At 38.0% G+C, this 16,387-nt stretch overlaps 2 protein-coding genes across 2 annotated transcripts in view; one reads left to right on the top strand and one right to left on the bottom strand.

The window, feature by feature from the left end:
* Positions 1-6,249, top strand: part of hmgcll1 (3-hydroxymethyl-3-methylglutaryl-CoA lyase like 1) — an 18,119-nt gene extending 11,870 nt beyond the window's left edge. Inside the window, exons 8-9 of the mRNA XM_088421481.1 lie at positions 2,513-2,638; positions 4,388-6,249. Coding sequence (XP_088277607.1) covers positions 2,513-2,638; positions 4,388-4,492 — 231 coding nt within the window. The 3' untranslated portion in view covers positions 4,493-6,249. The remainder of the gene's footprint in view (positions 1-2,512; positions 2,639-4,387) is intronic.
* Positions 6,250-9,311: 3,062 nt separating this feature from the next.
* gfral (GDNF family receptor alpha like) lies at positions 9,312-15,581 on the bottom strand. Its single transcript, XM_088421675.1, has 8 exons — positions 15,524-15,581; positions 15,056-15,172; positions 14,595-14,738; positions 13,979-14,291; positions 11,238-11,494; positions 11,074-11,154; positions 10,880-10,958; positions 9,312-9,504 (listed from the first exon to the last, which is right to left on the bottom strand). The coding sequence occupies exons 1-8, from the start codon at positions 15,558-15,560 to the stop codon at positions 9,414-9,416; spliced, it is 1,119 nt and encodes a 372-aa protein (XP_088277801.1). The 5' UTR covers positions 15,561-15,581; the 3' UTR covers positions 9,312-9,413.
* Positions 15,582-16,387: the final 806 nt, after the last annotated feature.

The raw sequence follows: 16,387 nt of genomic DNA on the forward strand, positions 1-16,387 counted from the left end.
TTGGATGAATAAAAGAAAAATCTTCAAATGCTGTGCCATGCATTTATTGGAACAACATTTGTCAGTATTTCTAGTTGCATTTTATTTAGCAACTTCATAAGATAGTATGTGTATCTTCATCACTTTTTAATTTCTGGCTTGTTTGTTGGAAAATTGCATCACTACTGAAAATTTGTATCTGTCAAATTGGGAAACCTAATAAAATACAGACATACAAAATTTTGCAAAGGAGTCACCAACAAAGTTTAACAATAGGTCGCTTTATGTGCGAATTAATTTGCTCTCAATTTGAAAAGAAAACTATACTCTTCCTCTCTCAGCATTAAATTAGATTTGCTGAGATCGGCAGATACCCTTTTAAAATCTCACATATGCAACAGAAATGACTTCATGTTACCCCAGGGGTACTCATACACCCATTTGAGCACTACTGATTCGGACCAGGGATTCGTTTTGGTATAACTGCCCTTTTGGAGTATTACCTAAGGAATAAATGGAAAGTTTCCAGATCGTCTCTGAGTTACATCTCCATTTCATCTCTATTTCATCAAAAAAATGCAATGTCCTCAGTTGGACCTTCCCCCCTACTTAATTCAAATGTTCATAGATGTGAATAAAGGATCAAATATGAAAAAAGGAATTGGTCACCTTTACCCAAACCTTGGCTTACTGAACAGTTATGTGCGGCTTCAAACAAGATACTGTATCAATGGGAAAACAGCAGGAGGTTGGAGTTCCCTGGTGAGGTTTGGTTGGCAGTCTTGAAGTACTAGAGCTGTACAACCAATTCCTTTTATTTGGAGATTTTTCCTGGAAGAGTTTAGTCCCTTATTTTACTACACTTATGTGACAATCAAAATTGTGCTCTTATGAGGTTTAATGTTGGGGGGATCCCAGGCAGACCAGGCCCATATACTGTATTTTGTTTTTGTCTAGGTATCTTTCAGAAAATTTGACAAAGTTAATGCCCTCTATGCAGGCTATTCAACTTTAATAATCCATCTCTTCATTGTAGCTTGGGTTGGTTCCGGAAACGTGCTGTACCTGTGATGTAAATCTTTTTTACATAATGGCAGGAGCCTGTGTAGAAAAAACAAAAAAACATCACCAAGTGCTGTTTGCATCCCTGAATTGGCATTGCTGTTCTTGTAAAAACTTACGTATATTCACTCATGAAATGATGACATTTGTGCTGTATCTACAATGGTACATCATGTAAAACAGTACACTACAATTTGATATTAAAACAATTTGATACTTGATAGTATTATAATTACTGCACTTTGTAATTACTTGTGGTACATATTGTATGTGTGACTTTACCCCCCCCCCCTTTGTATTTAAAAAAATGTTAAAATAAATAAGTAATGCTTAAAAACTATCACTGAACGAGTTCAATAAAAACTCTAAAGACAGCCGTGTTTTATTTGGTTCAGTTCTAGTTAGGTAAATTGTTATTTTCTCCATTGATTTGAAATTCAGTAATGACTCATTTTTAGCGGTTAATAGGGACGGACCCCCCAACCCCCCCAAAAAAGTGAAAAACCGCCAAGCAGCGTCGTCACCCCCACCCTGGAACGGCCAGTCAATCTGTCAGTCAATTCAAGGGGCGCAAGTACAAGACACGGGCACCAATTAGGAGTGGATTTCAACTTCTGAGCGGGTGCGGGTTACAAATGCTGCCTTTCAGAATCTGATTGTTCGACTTTCCAACAGACCCACCTTTCTATCAACCTTGAATAAACCAGAGAAGCGGAGGAGTTTCATAACTCTATAGATGGAACGCACCCTCCAGTCAACACTTCTTTGAAAGGGGGACCACCACCACCACAGTCTGCTAATCCAGAGGCACTTTCCACGATGTCCATGTGATGTTGTAGAGGCGTGTCAACCAGGACAGCCCCATAAAATCCAGAGCCTTTAGGAAATCCAGGTAGATCTGAAAGGCAGACCTCAGCAGCCAAGAAGTTTTTTGACCATGCCCCAGAGATAGGAGACCCCACCTCTGCGTTGCCAGTCTTCCAGTCTCATATCAGTGGACTTGAGAAGGTTTTCAAACTATTGTCCCCACTGGCTCACAATGTCCCGAATTGAGGTCAGTAGGGCTCCATTTTCACTGTACGCAGTGCTTATGACACACTGCTTCCCTCCTCCGGAGACACCTGATGGTGATTAAAATATTGACGCTTTCCTTATCTTAAAATATATTGCAAAATATTTTGTTTAGTAATTGCAAATGTTAATCTGAGGCGATATCTCAAGGCTCATTTTTTGACTGCTTTTACACACTCGGGGTCAAATGCAATTTGCATGCCGTACTATTCCTTGATCACGCCCTAAATGTATAGCAGTGCCTTCTTTGTACCTTTGACAGTTTGAAACCTTGAAGCCATAAATGACTTGTAGCACCTTGGACTTGTAAAAGGTGCAATCGTTACAGTAAACAGTTCTAATGGACTGTGCACTGAAGGAAAGATATGAACTTGTATTGTACTGTGCTTTGCCTTTGCAGATGGGAGTGTGTGTGGTGGACTCGGCAGTGGCCGGTCTGGGCGGTTGCCCATATGCTCAGGGTTCATCTGGCAATGTTTCAACAGAGGATATTCTCTACATGCTCCACGGCATGGGCATCCAAACCGTGAGTACGCACACTCCAACAGACCTGCTGTAATTTATGTGTCCGCAATCCCAGCACAGTGGCCCAACTCATACAATTTCCCTGAGTCAATACATAAACATATGGCTCTGCAAACATACTTTTCTGTCAGTGTTTATTTTATAACATCAGTGGTCTTGCACAAATTCATGCGTCTACACTATTGGGTGCCTTGACCCATGAACTATTTATTTAACAATCTCTACCCCTGCTGGTGGAAGCCTTTCATTACAAGTGGGATCGGGTAGCACAAAAAAGGATGAAGTTGCAGCAATTTGCTGCTGCCTATTTAAAATCCCTAGATTAAAATAAATTATATATATATATATATATATATATATATATATATATATATATATATATATATATATATATATATATATATATATATATATATATATATATATATATATATAATATCTAAATACCACACCATCAAAGAAAAATGTGACAAATAGTACATCAACTAAAATAATTGTCTCATCGCAACTTATTCACAATTGTCTCACTCACTGTAAAACCAGTTCTGTTCAATTCCCGTGACCTTGAAGTGCAAAACAAATTAACATCCTGTGAAACAATTTGAACGTTTAAAAAAAAAAATAAAAATTAACGGAACAAATGAACATTTCCCAAAACAAATTTCCAAGAGACGAAACACTTTTACCTCTCAGGAAACACGTTACCAAAAGCTGAAATGCATTGAGACAAACCGGAAAAAGTATGGACCATATTGCTGATTGACAGGTCGAGTCTTGAGGTCATGGCAAAAGAGAGGAGTAATTTTTGGTCATTTGTAAATATTGGTAATAATTTTTTTACATGTAAATTTTTTGGTCTTTTGATCTTTTTTTTGTGAAATTTTAATTTGTTTCGTCTTTTGTTGACATGTCAAAGCTACCTTTCTGTTTGAATGAATGGCAACTGATGAATGGAGAGGTTAGTTGTACCTTCTCCCATTTCATGAAAAAGCATGTAATTGTTCCGTTTGTGGCTATATATTGCTGGCACAGATAAATACATTGTCAGGAATGAAAATAATTTTTTGGACTCAAATTACATAATAGTGTACTGCAAATTCCAACAATAAGCAGTTATGTACTTTCTTCTCACACTTTGAACCCTTTGGCTTATAGTTCAGTGGCGCTTAGCTGCATTCTCTTTTTTACCAACCACCAGGGGGCAATTTCCAGAAAAAAAAAAAGAGACAGAATAAGATGCTATAAGAATATCGATTGGGATGTTGAAGGGCTGTTTTAGTCACCACCTGGGAGCAGTCTAAACAAGGAAATACAGGCATGTTGCTTTTGTGATGGTGCAATATTCTAACAATCAGTGTGTCAATGTTATGTTGGTGCTATGATGTGGTCTGTATGACGTTGCTGTAACATGGAAGTTTGAAAGACGTTAATTAAAAAGAAAACCCAACAACACATATTTACAAACCCTCCATGCACCATCTCTGATGTCATGACTTGTGGCTCGTAGTTTGATGCGGCCTATAGTGACAAAAAATAATTTCCTGTTAAACTTTTGTTTGTGCAGCTTGGAGTCCAGTGCGACTTATAGTCTGACTATAATACAGTTGTCCATTTGCAATTTAACCCTATATATACAGTTTATATATATATATATATATATATATATATATATATATATATATATATATATATATATATATATATATATATATATATATATATATATATATACCTTTTTTTTTTTTTTTAGGGGGTAGACCTTGACAAAGTCCTGGAGGCAGGTGACTTCATCTGCACTGCTCTGCAGCGCAAGACAAACTCCAAAGTTGCTCAAGCAAGAAGCAGGATGCCGTGATCTTGGTTCTTTTCATATTTGACTTGATGAGCGCTTTGCCACTTTCGGTTGTCTCTGCATTCTCTGTGTAGAGAATTTAATGTGGGTCTTCCTGGCTTGTGCTGCAACTAGGTCACAGTGTGTCTGACTTGTAAAGTACGGTATGTCAAATTCAAATACATTTTCACTGCTAACATCAAGTCAGTATTCTTGGCTACTCTTTGTCATCATCAAGATCGAAATCAAAATGTGTATTTTGGAGTGTATACTAAAATAAGCTGCAGATGGAGGTATGTATATGTGCTGCAGGCTGACACATTCATGTATGCCTGCAGATTTACTATCTAATTAATTTTTGTTTCGAACCATTTCCAAACTGCACAGGGGTGTCTTTATTAGAAAAAAATCAGTTATGTACAGCCCATTAGCACTGTTGACCACAGTCTAAAATACATGTGCACTAAAAAGCTACTGTATTTTTGCAACTATGAGGCACATTTAAAAGTCTTGATTTACATGGTGTCCTAATTGTGCACCGAGTTCTGTAAATGTTGCTGAGTGACATCAATGAGTGCTGCGCTTGATGGACTGATAACCTTTTCTCCACACATGCCGCTTATTGAAATGAAAAAAAAAAAGAGGACATGATGGAGGACAGGATGGTGACATTAAAGGAGGAAGGGTGGGCGTTAACGAGGAGGGATGTCGTGCACTAAAAACTACCAAAAAAAAAAACCTCAACTGACAAAAAGAACCTTAAAAGAAAAAGAGCGTTAAATGAAAAAAAGAGCGTCAGTCGCTTGATTGTTGTTTTTCTTGTGCCCCGAGTTGACACCTTGAACTTAATTTCCAAGTAACACTGTATGAACGTGATTGATTTCAGACCAGCAACATGTTGCTCACAACGGAGGCTGCTCATTCTGGGAACCAAAGATTATCAAGTTGGTTGAGTGTTGTCGTGATTAAGCTTGCCGTTTGTGTAATATGTTATTTACAGAGAGACACCGACAGACCTTTTCTTCATTTGATGCGGTCTTCAAATGTTATTTTTGGTCATTTTGTGATTTGTATTTATCTTTTTGTCATTTTGATCAAACCTGCAAAGTGAAAATGTGCCAAAACGTTGTCCATTTGCATTTGAAGGCCGTTTTTACTGAAAGGAAGTGTGCGTACTGTTTTCAGTGAGAGAAAGGGTGCAAACACTATGTCTTGTCACTCATGTGAATGATCCACAAACGAAAGTACCTAGTTGAACTCTGTGTGTCTCGTTAGATTTTGTACTCTCCTGACTGCTCAATGAAAAGTCAAATAACTGTCTATAAATCTGACGAAGAATGTGATGAAGATATTTCAAGTATACCTGGTTAGTATTTAATTAACATTCATTGTGTCCAGCTGCCAATTAAATTCATTAAAATACCTGCTTCATATCGACGGCACTTGTCCGACCAAGTGGTTATGTCAGAAATTAAGAAGGTTTGAGGAGCAGTTGCATACATTTGCACATATTTGAAAAAATGTGATACTGTAATTGATTTCCTGAGGATGTCCTTCATTATGTGATTTACTTCGATCCACGCTGCAATGCTGTGTGCACACAGTTATTTGCTGCACCATTACATCAAATAACAGCAATTGCATGCGCTTATCTTTCCTCTGCTCTGCTCTATTCTCTGATTTGTACATGCCACTATTTGGATTTATTTTCAGAAGCTGTTTTTCTGATTCAAGCCAAATTGATGCTAATGGAATGTGCAATTAAAACTGAATAGATTGAATTTGAATCTTTACACAACTTCAATGAAATGTGCAAATTTCAAGCACACTTCCTGTTTGAATTAAATCATTTTACCAATCTACACAGAAATAAACCCTCCATTCATTGAAAAAAAGCCAAGCAGGATCGTGCTCAGGGTGTAGACAGACTACTTTCATATCAAACTGAGTTGAAGGGCAACATTTGGTCCTTCACTGCAAAATGTCAATGTAATGAAAGTAAAAAATGCTTAGAGTAAGAAATAGATTATTTTTGTGTGTGTATGTGTGTAAAAAAAAAAATATCTTGAGTAGCGAAAAAGATCAGAAGAAAAAAATGCTTATTTCAAGATATTCAATCTAGCAATTTTTAATGAAGATTTTTTTGCTTAGCTTATTTGCTAATAGATTAAAAGGTGATTTTGAATGATCTTTAGCTTCAGACCAAGGTCATTTTTCTTTATTTAGGAAATGATAGAAAAAACTATATCGCATTATAAGAAAGGACTTACAAATATGTTTTGTACATTTACAGCAAGATACAGTACCTGTGTTTTTCTGTAATTTAAGATAAATTATGTATTAGAATTGTTTACCTAAATCTACTGCATTGCAGTCATTTAATGATTTAATAAATAAAATCATTAGTTTCAAATCATTGTTTTAAAATTACAATTTTAATGGGTGTAATATTAAAATAATGAGAAAATAAAGGGGAAAATGCTTAATGGATTTTTTTGAAATGAGTTTAGTTTTTACAGATTTGTACTAACAATCAAAAAGATGTGGCTTCAATCCCAACACTAGTGTGACTGTTGAAGTGTCCTTAAGCAAGACACTAAACAGCCAGTGTTTTCTGAAGTTGTGTTATCAGTAGAAAACTGAATTGGAACATTTGCTATGTAAATTCAAGTCCATCTAAAATATACATTGTTTTAAGTTTGACCTCATTTCGACAACCATTTACTTAAATTTAATTTGCAACTTGATTTTTTTTTTTTTTAACTCAAATCGTTTTTAAAAACATGAAGTAAAAGAGTATTGAATTCGTTTTTCTTGGAAAAAAAATAATCCTTAACTTTAGTGGGAGATTATTAACTTAAAACAAGAAAATATGCCTAATTTTTAAGAATCTTTTTATTGTATTTGGTCTGGCACTTTTTGCCGTATTGATGGTGTCAGTGAATGCCAGAGCAAGCAAGGAACACTGCAATGCATTGGAAGGCACATTTCCAACTGAAAAAGACAAGACATAATCGAGTAGGAGAATAAGATGAACAGCACCTGGAAGAAATTACTTTAAAAAGGACAAAAAAAAAAAAGAATGCTTAAAAAAATGCACTTTATGAAATATTGATGGAAGGGAATTGGGCAAAAAGTCTGTCGTATGCAATGGCGATATAAAGACAAAAATGAAGAAAGATTTGAATGAATGAAATAATGTCTTCAGTGCTGTAATTATTTAAATGTGGATTCATTTTGACAAAACTGCTGCTATTGTAGAACAGTTGGGATATATGTGACTATATCAGTATGTCACATGATGTCAATTTGTCAGTAAATAGAAAAAAAGAAAAGATCATTCTTGTTGGGTTCGTTTTTTAGTATTTGTAAATGTCACATCTGGCCAACACCAACCGAAATTGACTTAAAGAGGAAGGCTCCCACAAAATGAAAGAGAACCCCCCCCTCCACACACACACACACACACACACACACACATACACACACACACACTCGCACACACACACTCGAAACACACTGACTTTCTATACAAATTTTATAAGTATCCTGAACCTGTATTTTTTTTAATATTGACAAAAGATTTAAAAAAAACAATATAAATCAACTTTCAACAAATGTCAATTATTTTTAACAGCGTTTATACGGGTTACAGCTTAGTCTAAAACAACAAAAAAATAATAATAACCAAGTGCATCAAAGTGCCTGAAAAAAAAGGAAATTCACATTTTATTGTAATTAAATTGCACATGACAAAAGAAAGCTCAAACTATTTGAGAAGCACTGCAGTAGACAGATATAGGCAGACGCCAAGGGCGCCGGACGCTAGGGGGCATCAAAATTAATTAAAAACAACCAATTAAAAAGGCTAACCCTTAAAAATCAACATTCCTGCCCTTGCAAAACAGCGGCTGATGTACTGCTTGGCGTCTGTGTTGAATTAACCTGTAGGTCTGGGTTACTTGCTGTATGTTTCTGAATTTATAGTTATGGTTATTTCATAATAAAGGGTACATTACTCTGCAATGGTATTGTAAACATTGCTTGCAACTGCCAATACTGTACGTGCATTTCTCCTTTAAGTCATTGAAATTCTTGCATCCATCCATTCACAAACATGATCTGTTACCATTCAATTCGAAATCAAATGAATAGAACAAACAGATTTCAACTTTGCATTTGAGCATGAGAGGAAACGATACTGAATACACATCTTCCCTATTTTGACCAAATCAAGCACAAAGATGTTATGATTCCTCTGTATTTTCCTTACATCCTGCACTCTTGCAGTAGGAGTGTTCTCTTTCCAAAACCACAAGATCTTTCTATGTATAGCATGTTTCTTCACGGGGTCCCTTGTGCACTTATAAAGACTGGTGGTTAGCACATCCGCCTCACATCACCTTTCAGTGTGGACTTTGCCTGTTCTCCCCATGCTTGTGTGGGTTTTTTCCGGGTCCTCTGGTTTCCTACCGCAGTCCAAAAGAATATTATGCTTAGGTCGAAATTGCCTGGAGGTGTGAATGGTTGTTTCCATATGTGTCAGTGTTGGGAATGACAAATGAATGATCAGTCCGGGGTGCACCGCAACTCTCACCCTAACACGTTTTCCAGCATGGCAGCTGCATCCCATCATGCAGTCACGGAAGTGAAGAGAACTGTTCATTCTAATCAGAAATTCTGCCTCAAAAGCCACAGCATAATTCACACTTGATGATCTTGTTTTGAAAAGATTATAGGTGAACACTTCATTGTTGTTGGAAAAAACCTTTATCACACCTATGACAGTACATCTATTAACAGATGAACACAGATTTTCACATTTGAATGCAACCTCAATTTTTTCAGCCAGCAAGAGATACTTAAATACAGAAAGCAGATGAAAAGACCATTTAACCAATGAAGAGTCCTTCCTTTTTGAGGTACAAAATGATTACATTGATGTTTATGGAAATTCTTGTGCAGCAACAATAGCAGTACTTTTTTGAAGTCGCTGGAATCTGGTTTTGTCTCGTTTCTTGTTTCTTCTAACCACCCTGCGATGAAAAGCTGAGTCAGTTAAAAATCATGACTGAGGGCCATTTATGTATCGTACTTGCCTGCATTCAATGTTGTCATACTGTCATAATGTTGTCATACTTGCCAGTCATCTATTTAGGACATACTCAATGCAGTCTTAAATTAGGAGAGACCTGCCTTTCTGAAATATGCGTCTTTAGGGGCAAAGCTACTGGGTGGCCAGGTCCACCCCTTGTCACTCTGGCCACCCCTTTGGCCACCCCCATACCAATGGGAACATTTTGAAATGAACATTTTGAGTCCAAAAGTGATGTTACAAAAAGCAGATTTGGGCAGACCCTCAGCATCCACCGCCGACAGACGCTCGTTTTGCCGACGGACCGACTCGTGTAAAGAACTCTTAAAGCGCTTCAGCTTGTAGTTGTTTACTTACCTGTATTTCTTATTTTGAAACGTGTGCTTTTAATAAGACAGGCCACGCTGTGTTCCCATTCCCTGTTTTCATTCTCCGTTCGTCATTGTGGTCTCAGTGGTGTTCGCATTAACCGAAGATGTTATTGCATTATTTTAATAAATAGCTGAAAAATAATATAGCTGAAAGAGCCAATGTCTGAATCCATCCTTGTCGCATGCCCATGCTTGTGATTTCAAGCTGTGTCTGTGCTTTAGTTTGTAATGTTTACTTACAGTATATCTTATTTTGAGATATACTTTTACTTTTACTTTTACTCTGAACGGCAGCGCTATATTGTTTCCGGTTTTCAATTTCCAAAGCTAAACTGGCTGTTTCGTGTCGTGTTACGTGCCCCGTTGCTCGAAACACATTTGAGGTGTCGCCCTGCGTTTAATTTGATGCAGCGTGACGAACACTGCTTACATTTTTCATTCGAGATTCTATTTTGTTTTGTTGTACTGTATGTTTTTACGAAGTAAAATTTTACAGAGAGCTATTTTCACTGATTAAAATACAAATGACAACAAATTCGGGATCAAATAATGGCATTTCCATTCAGTTGAACGGAAATTTGAGATGTGATGTTTTGAGTCACGGAAGAAATGAAAGTCATATCTCAAAGTATCACTGTATTTATGGATAATACAGTGGCACCTCCAACAATAACTCCATAACCACTAATAAAATACCACAAGGTGACATTATCAAATTCCAAACACCTTCTGCTTTCCTCACTAGAACGGGTGAGTAGGTACTCCAGTAAGGAAGTTATGTCAAAACTTTCATCAAAATTCATGTCTCCAAAAGGGTTTTCTAACAGCTACAGTTTGAGACCAAATAATGAGTTCTTTTCATACTGGGATATCATTTGAAACTTTAAATGTTATCCAATTGATTTTTTGACAGTAAAATTGTTCATCTTTAATTAATGGACTCACCATCGTTTACACAACAGAGCCACAGGCATTAACATAATTCCCACCAGCAGTGTAGCTGCACAGCTATAGAACAGATAACCTGTAAGACAAATAAGATATGTGGGAAATCATTTAATAAAAGAAAAAAATCCAATGGACTTCAGAAAAACGTTTTCAAGTTGAGAGGAGCTTTAAATGTTTTTCCACATATTTACCAGACAGCCCGCTCTGACCGTCTGACTCACGGATTGCAGGAGCATTAGAAGGACCATTTTTATCCCTCATCCAGTGGGTTTCTAAAATAGAAATGGAAAAAAAATCCTTGAACAGTGTCCACATTTATTAAATATTGGTAGTGAATCACAAAATGACTACTCACTAAAGTGTGATCTGTTGTGAAGAACGTCATGAATCGTGCTGCATTCGTACAGATCGGCACCATGTACTTGTTCACACGTGCACGGATGGTGGAGTACAGTGCCCAGAGTGGCCACGAAGGCCTTTCTGCATTGCAGTTCTCCTCCGAGGAGCAGATCCGGATTCATGAGGTGCAAACATTCACTTTGAAGTGTGACGTCACTGCAAGATGATTCCTCGGAGCCCCAACACTTGGCTTGAAAACTTGCTAGCAATTCTCTGTCAGACAGAATGTGCATGCATAACTTCTTATCCAAGAATTTGAACAATTGTACAAGCCACAAAAGAAAGTACGATCACAATAAATGGATTTATTCGCCATTCAGCACTGAAATGTACACATTTTTCATTGGAATTTTAAACAACATTGCAACCTTAAAGGGCAAACCATAATTAAACCTTGGAAATTATAATGGAGTTGTAATCGGTTCTGCGTAATAAAGCTACCACTCAGAGGTAGGCACTTGGTCAGCAATGACGGACCATCCGTCAGTGAGATCTGTCAATGAGATCCGGACCATCCGTCAGTCCGTCACCGACGCTTGTCAGTGAGATTGTCAGTGAGATCCGGGCTACCCATCGGTCCGTCACAGATGCTTATTGGGAATACCGTAAGTGCAATTTTCATCTGTCTGTGTCACGTCTTTTGCCTTTTTAGTTTGTGTTGATTTGCAGACTCTCTCCTTCCCCCGCATTGGGCGGGTCCATCAGACACTCACACCTGTTGTGCATCTCGTCAGAGGGCTTTATAAGCTGGCCGGCAATTACAAGCCTTTGCCGGGTTATTCCTTCGCCAAGCTTGCTTGCTGTTCCGTGATTCCCAGCGCTCTTGTCCTCACGTCCTCCCTTCCCGAGTCCTTTTGGTTTGTACTTTGTGCGTGTTATGTTTTTCAGTTTGTGAACGATTTCTGTTGCTACTTTGTTTGCAGCCGTTTCCCGTGAACTCACGCCCTCCTTGCTGCCCTTCGTTCCCGTGGACTTTTGATCCAGACGTTCTCGTCTCGCTTTGTGTTGGTACTTTGTGACTTTGATTTGCTACTTTGCCTTCGGACAGTTCTTGTGTTTTTTCTCACGCCTTGTGCGCTCTTTTTGTTAATAAACTCTGTATCACCACCTCTCGTGCCTGGTTGGGGTCCATCCCCATTTGGGATCCGCGGGTTATTCGTGACAGTCTGTGATTTTCAATTAATCCTTCTGTAATATTCAATACATCAGGTGACCCTTTACTACCCCTTTTTGCTTATTAATTTTATTTCAACTGACTTGTGTGATTGCTATGGAGCCACTAAAGGGATAGAATGAGGGATAGAGCCATGGTTGGTGTTCAGACATCGTAAGAGGTATTGATCGCGAAAGTGCGAATCTGGCACTGTCTTGCCAACTTTACTTAAGTAGCCATCACGCCCTAAATGTTCTTTTCAGATGTTTCTCACTAATGTCAAAGCCACTACTGCAAGAACGGATGTATTTATATGCCAATACTAAAATAAAAAACAAGAAGTTTCTCTCACGGATGATGTGTTGGCTCAGGCTGCTCCATCGCTCTGACAAATGATGAATGTCGGACCAGCAAAATACTGTAAGTTGCCCACCTCTGTCTTGCAAAGCAGACTAAAGTCGTGTGATGATTCTTTAAACTTCAATAGATTAAAGCAGAAATAATTATTGATGGAATTGAATCCTTTTGAATCAAAAATCGATTCTGAATTGAACCAGAGACCCCAAAATCGAAATCGAATTGTGGGACAAAGATTCACACTCCTGATGTTGTCCTTTTTACTGCATAATTTTGGCTAGTCTTCACATTTCTGACAGGACCCACAGTTGTTTAGTATTGCGAGTCCCAGGGACCCAACACTTTCCTGAGGTACAATGAGAACTGGACACTGACAAGATAATAAGGTACACAGAGGCAAGATGCGAGTGGCTGGAGGCAGCTAATTGGTTGGCACAAGGGACAAGAATGACAAGACCAAGTGGAAACAAAAACATGACAAGCAGCCCGAGACATGAAAAGAGAGCATAGGAAAAACATTGATGAAAGTGAAATAAGTAGCCTTGAACAAAAACTTAGATTGTGACAGCAAATGGAGTGGAAATTCACGTTTTTATGTCTATTTTTTAAAAAAAAAATATATGCTGTTATATATCAAACACTATCAGCAATAGTACGAGTACTAATAATAATAATAGTACTAATAATGCTATCCATTTTCAACAGGAAAGAGGGAATGTTCTGTCAATCATTAATTGTATGATTCATTTATTGTTCATGTACAAATAATACTGTCAAAAGCACATTTTCACTTGCTGTTGATTGAAAATGACAACCCATGTGCTAATAGCTCAGGTAATTACATATCATGGTTCAGCTTGCGAGTGTCACGTGACCAAAACCTGAAAAAAGGAGAGCCATGATTGGTCGCTACCTGACGTTTCGCTCCCTGATGTTTCGCTCAGTGGTTAGTGTTCTGCAAATTCACTCCTATATCCATACCCACTGTGGGTATTAATCACAGCACAGACTTTTCCAACATTAAAAAATGTATCAGTTGTCTTTATGGAGCTTTATTTTATTTTATTAATATCATACTTCCATGCATTGGATGAGGCAATTCGAAAATATATTATGAATTATAAATATAGAAATATATATTATGGGAGAGCTTTCATGCGGGTAAGTGAACAATTCACACCTCATACCTGCAGTTTTGCTTCTGCAAACATCGTCTCACAGCCTCCTGACAGACCAAAGGTTTGTCTCCACAAGTGCTGCCATGTATTACTGCTTTCATTTGTAGGCAGCTTGTATCCGAAGAGTCACAAGTGCACATGAACAGCCTCTCGGCTAGGTTGTACGGTATACTGCTATAGAAATGTTGAGTTTCTGGGCCACACTTGTCACGGTCGCACTGGGCCCCCATGCAAGTTTGAAGGACAGGTGCCAAATGCTTGTTGCACATGGAGTCACTCACACAAAGTCTCATTTGTTCCGTGCATGATCCAGGAGCATCCTCTACAAAAGGAGGATATACAACATGTCACCCCATAAAATGAATGACATGAATGCCACATTGCTTATGAAATTATGTAATGAAAACATAATTATTCAATTCTATTGAACTGCTTGACTGCCAGTCAGTTGGTCGGCTTCTCTTGTGTGGAGCTAATGCGCAAATAAGAATAAGGCTGATTAGTCTCATGATCAAATTCTATGAAAGCCTGTTTTCCCGTTTACTAATTTGCACAACAAAAGCTTATATTCATTCACGTGTTCGCCTTTGGTAAACAGCAATACCGTATGAGGCGAATAGTGCACCTGTCTTCAACTCGCATTGTGCCAGCAGCGCTCGTGTGCCCCCTTCTTCCTCCCAGGCACACACACACCCTTGCGGCCCAGAAAATTGGTCTAATACAGCCTGGATTGTCAAGTTACACAGCTCGGAAACTTTTGTTTGGCATGCTGCGGATGGGAAAACAGGCACAGCAGAAGGACGGAAAAACAGGTTATTGACATGCAAGCAAACATTTGTGTGCATTATGTTCTTAAGTGCCCACTACAAGAGGGGGAACTGCGTCACAGCATATTGTCTATCTATTGCGTTATATAGACTTGGCTCCAGGCTATGGTCCATGTGATTCAAGCTAAGAAACAATTCAATGAAAAAACCTTGAACACTGAGGTTACTGAGAAGACGCAATTATTTCTTCATTCATTCACCAAAAAAAAAAAAAAACCTTCAAGTACAGCTCTGAAATAATTGTAAAGCAGACACTTACCTTCACATATGCTGTTAAAAAGCAACATTTCCTTTTTGTAGAATTGTGAAATGCATGTCAGACAGTTGGAGGGGTTAGTGCTGCTGCCAAGGCTGCAAATGTGAGGGACTAGAAATCCTAAAATGCAAAAAACCAAAGCGAAACAAAACAAAATAAAACAATATTATTATCAATTGATTTTTGTGTCTATCAGTGCTTCGTCTCATTTTCACTCTTCAGTCACACTCACTCTAAAGCCCTCGATTTTAAACAGTAACCTTTTAAACTGTAACACGAGTACTGTAACACCAATACCATTTAAACAAAAAACCTCTACCATTGATAACAAGTAAGCTTTTGCATTTATCAGCAACTCAATGCAATTATTAGTCAGGTAATAACAAGCACAAACTTTAATTCCACCCCACATCAATTAAATACTAAAATCACTGACTGCTTACATGGCAAACCTGAATGAGTAAGACTCACCAAGAAGGACAGCAGCCTGCACATGTTTTCTCTGCATGACGACTGCTGTAAGGACGACCACGACACTGCTTGGTGCTGCTTTTGTCTCTATTCTGAAAGCTGTGATGCACGCCCCCATATAAGGCCAAATGCATTTAAAGGGAGGCTGCACCTTGTCTAAGATAAATAAAAATACAATCCCTCCCCTCTTAAATCCTTGACACGGTATGCCCCATGCAGCCTATTGTCACCCCAAAGCGAGATCAGGCCAAAATAGTTCATTCCTTGTCACTTTTACCTGGTTTAGCATAGGTCTTGTAAGTTAGCCTGTAGTCCCGGTGCTTTCATTGTTTCACAGTTAATTGAAGACTCCGATTTGTTCTGATTCGTGACTATGAGTGCAAGTGAAGCAGAGATTGAGACGGAGGTGGAGTGGAACAGAGCTGGAGCAGAAGAGCTGCCTGAGAGGTCAAGTAGCTGTGAGTGGCCAGATTTAGTAGATGTGCTAGCTTTTGTTAAAATATTTCAAATGCAGTGAACTACCTAGTGTGTGTAAAATGTTCAGCGTGTTTATACTGTATTTACTCATGTTCTAAAGCAGTGGTTCTCAAAGTGGGTAAATTGTGAAAGGATTCATGACCTCAAAAAAGGAATCTATTCAACTAGTTTAATGATTTTTCGAAATGCAATAATTTTGAAATTTGTCAAAATGCGTTTTGTGTCTACAATTGCTCGCCAATGAGGAGATGAAGCCAGCAAATGTTAGTGGCATTTTATTTCATAGTGCTGTTTTTGACTAAATAATTGGCAGCAACCTCTTTGGGGATTGACGCAGTTTGTTATAATGAAGTGTGACATTTGCCATTTTTATTTTCTCAACTTCTG

The sequence above is a fragment of the Hippichthys cyanospilos genome, chromosome 8 (genome assembly GCF_059441005.1).
Source record: "Hippichthys cyanospilos isolate Australia breed blue-spotted pipefish chromosome 8, RoL_Hcya_1.0, whole genome shotgun sequence".
Taxonomy (NCBI): domain Eukaryota; kingdom Metazoa; phylum Chordata; class Actinopteri; order Syngnathiformes; family Syngnathidae; genus Hippichthys; species Hippichthys cyanospilos.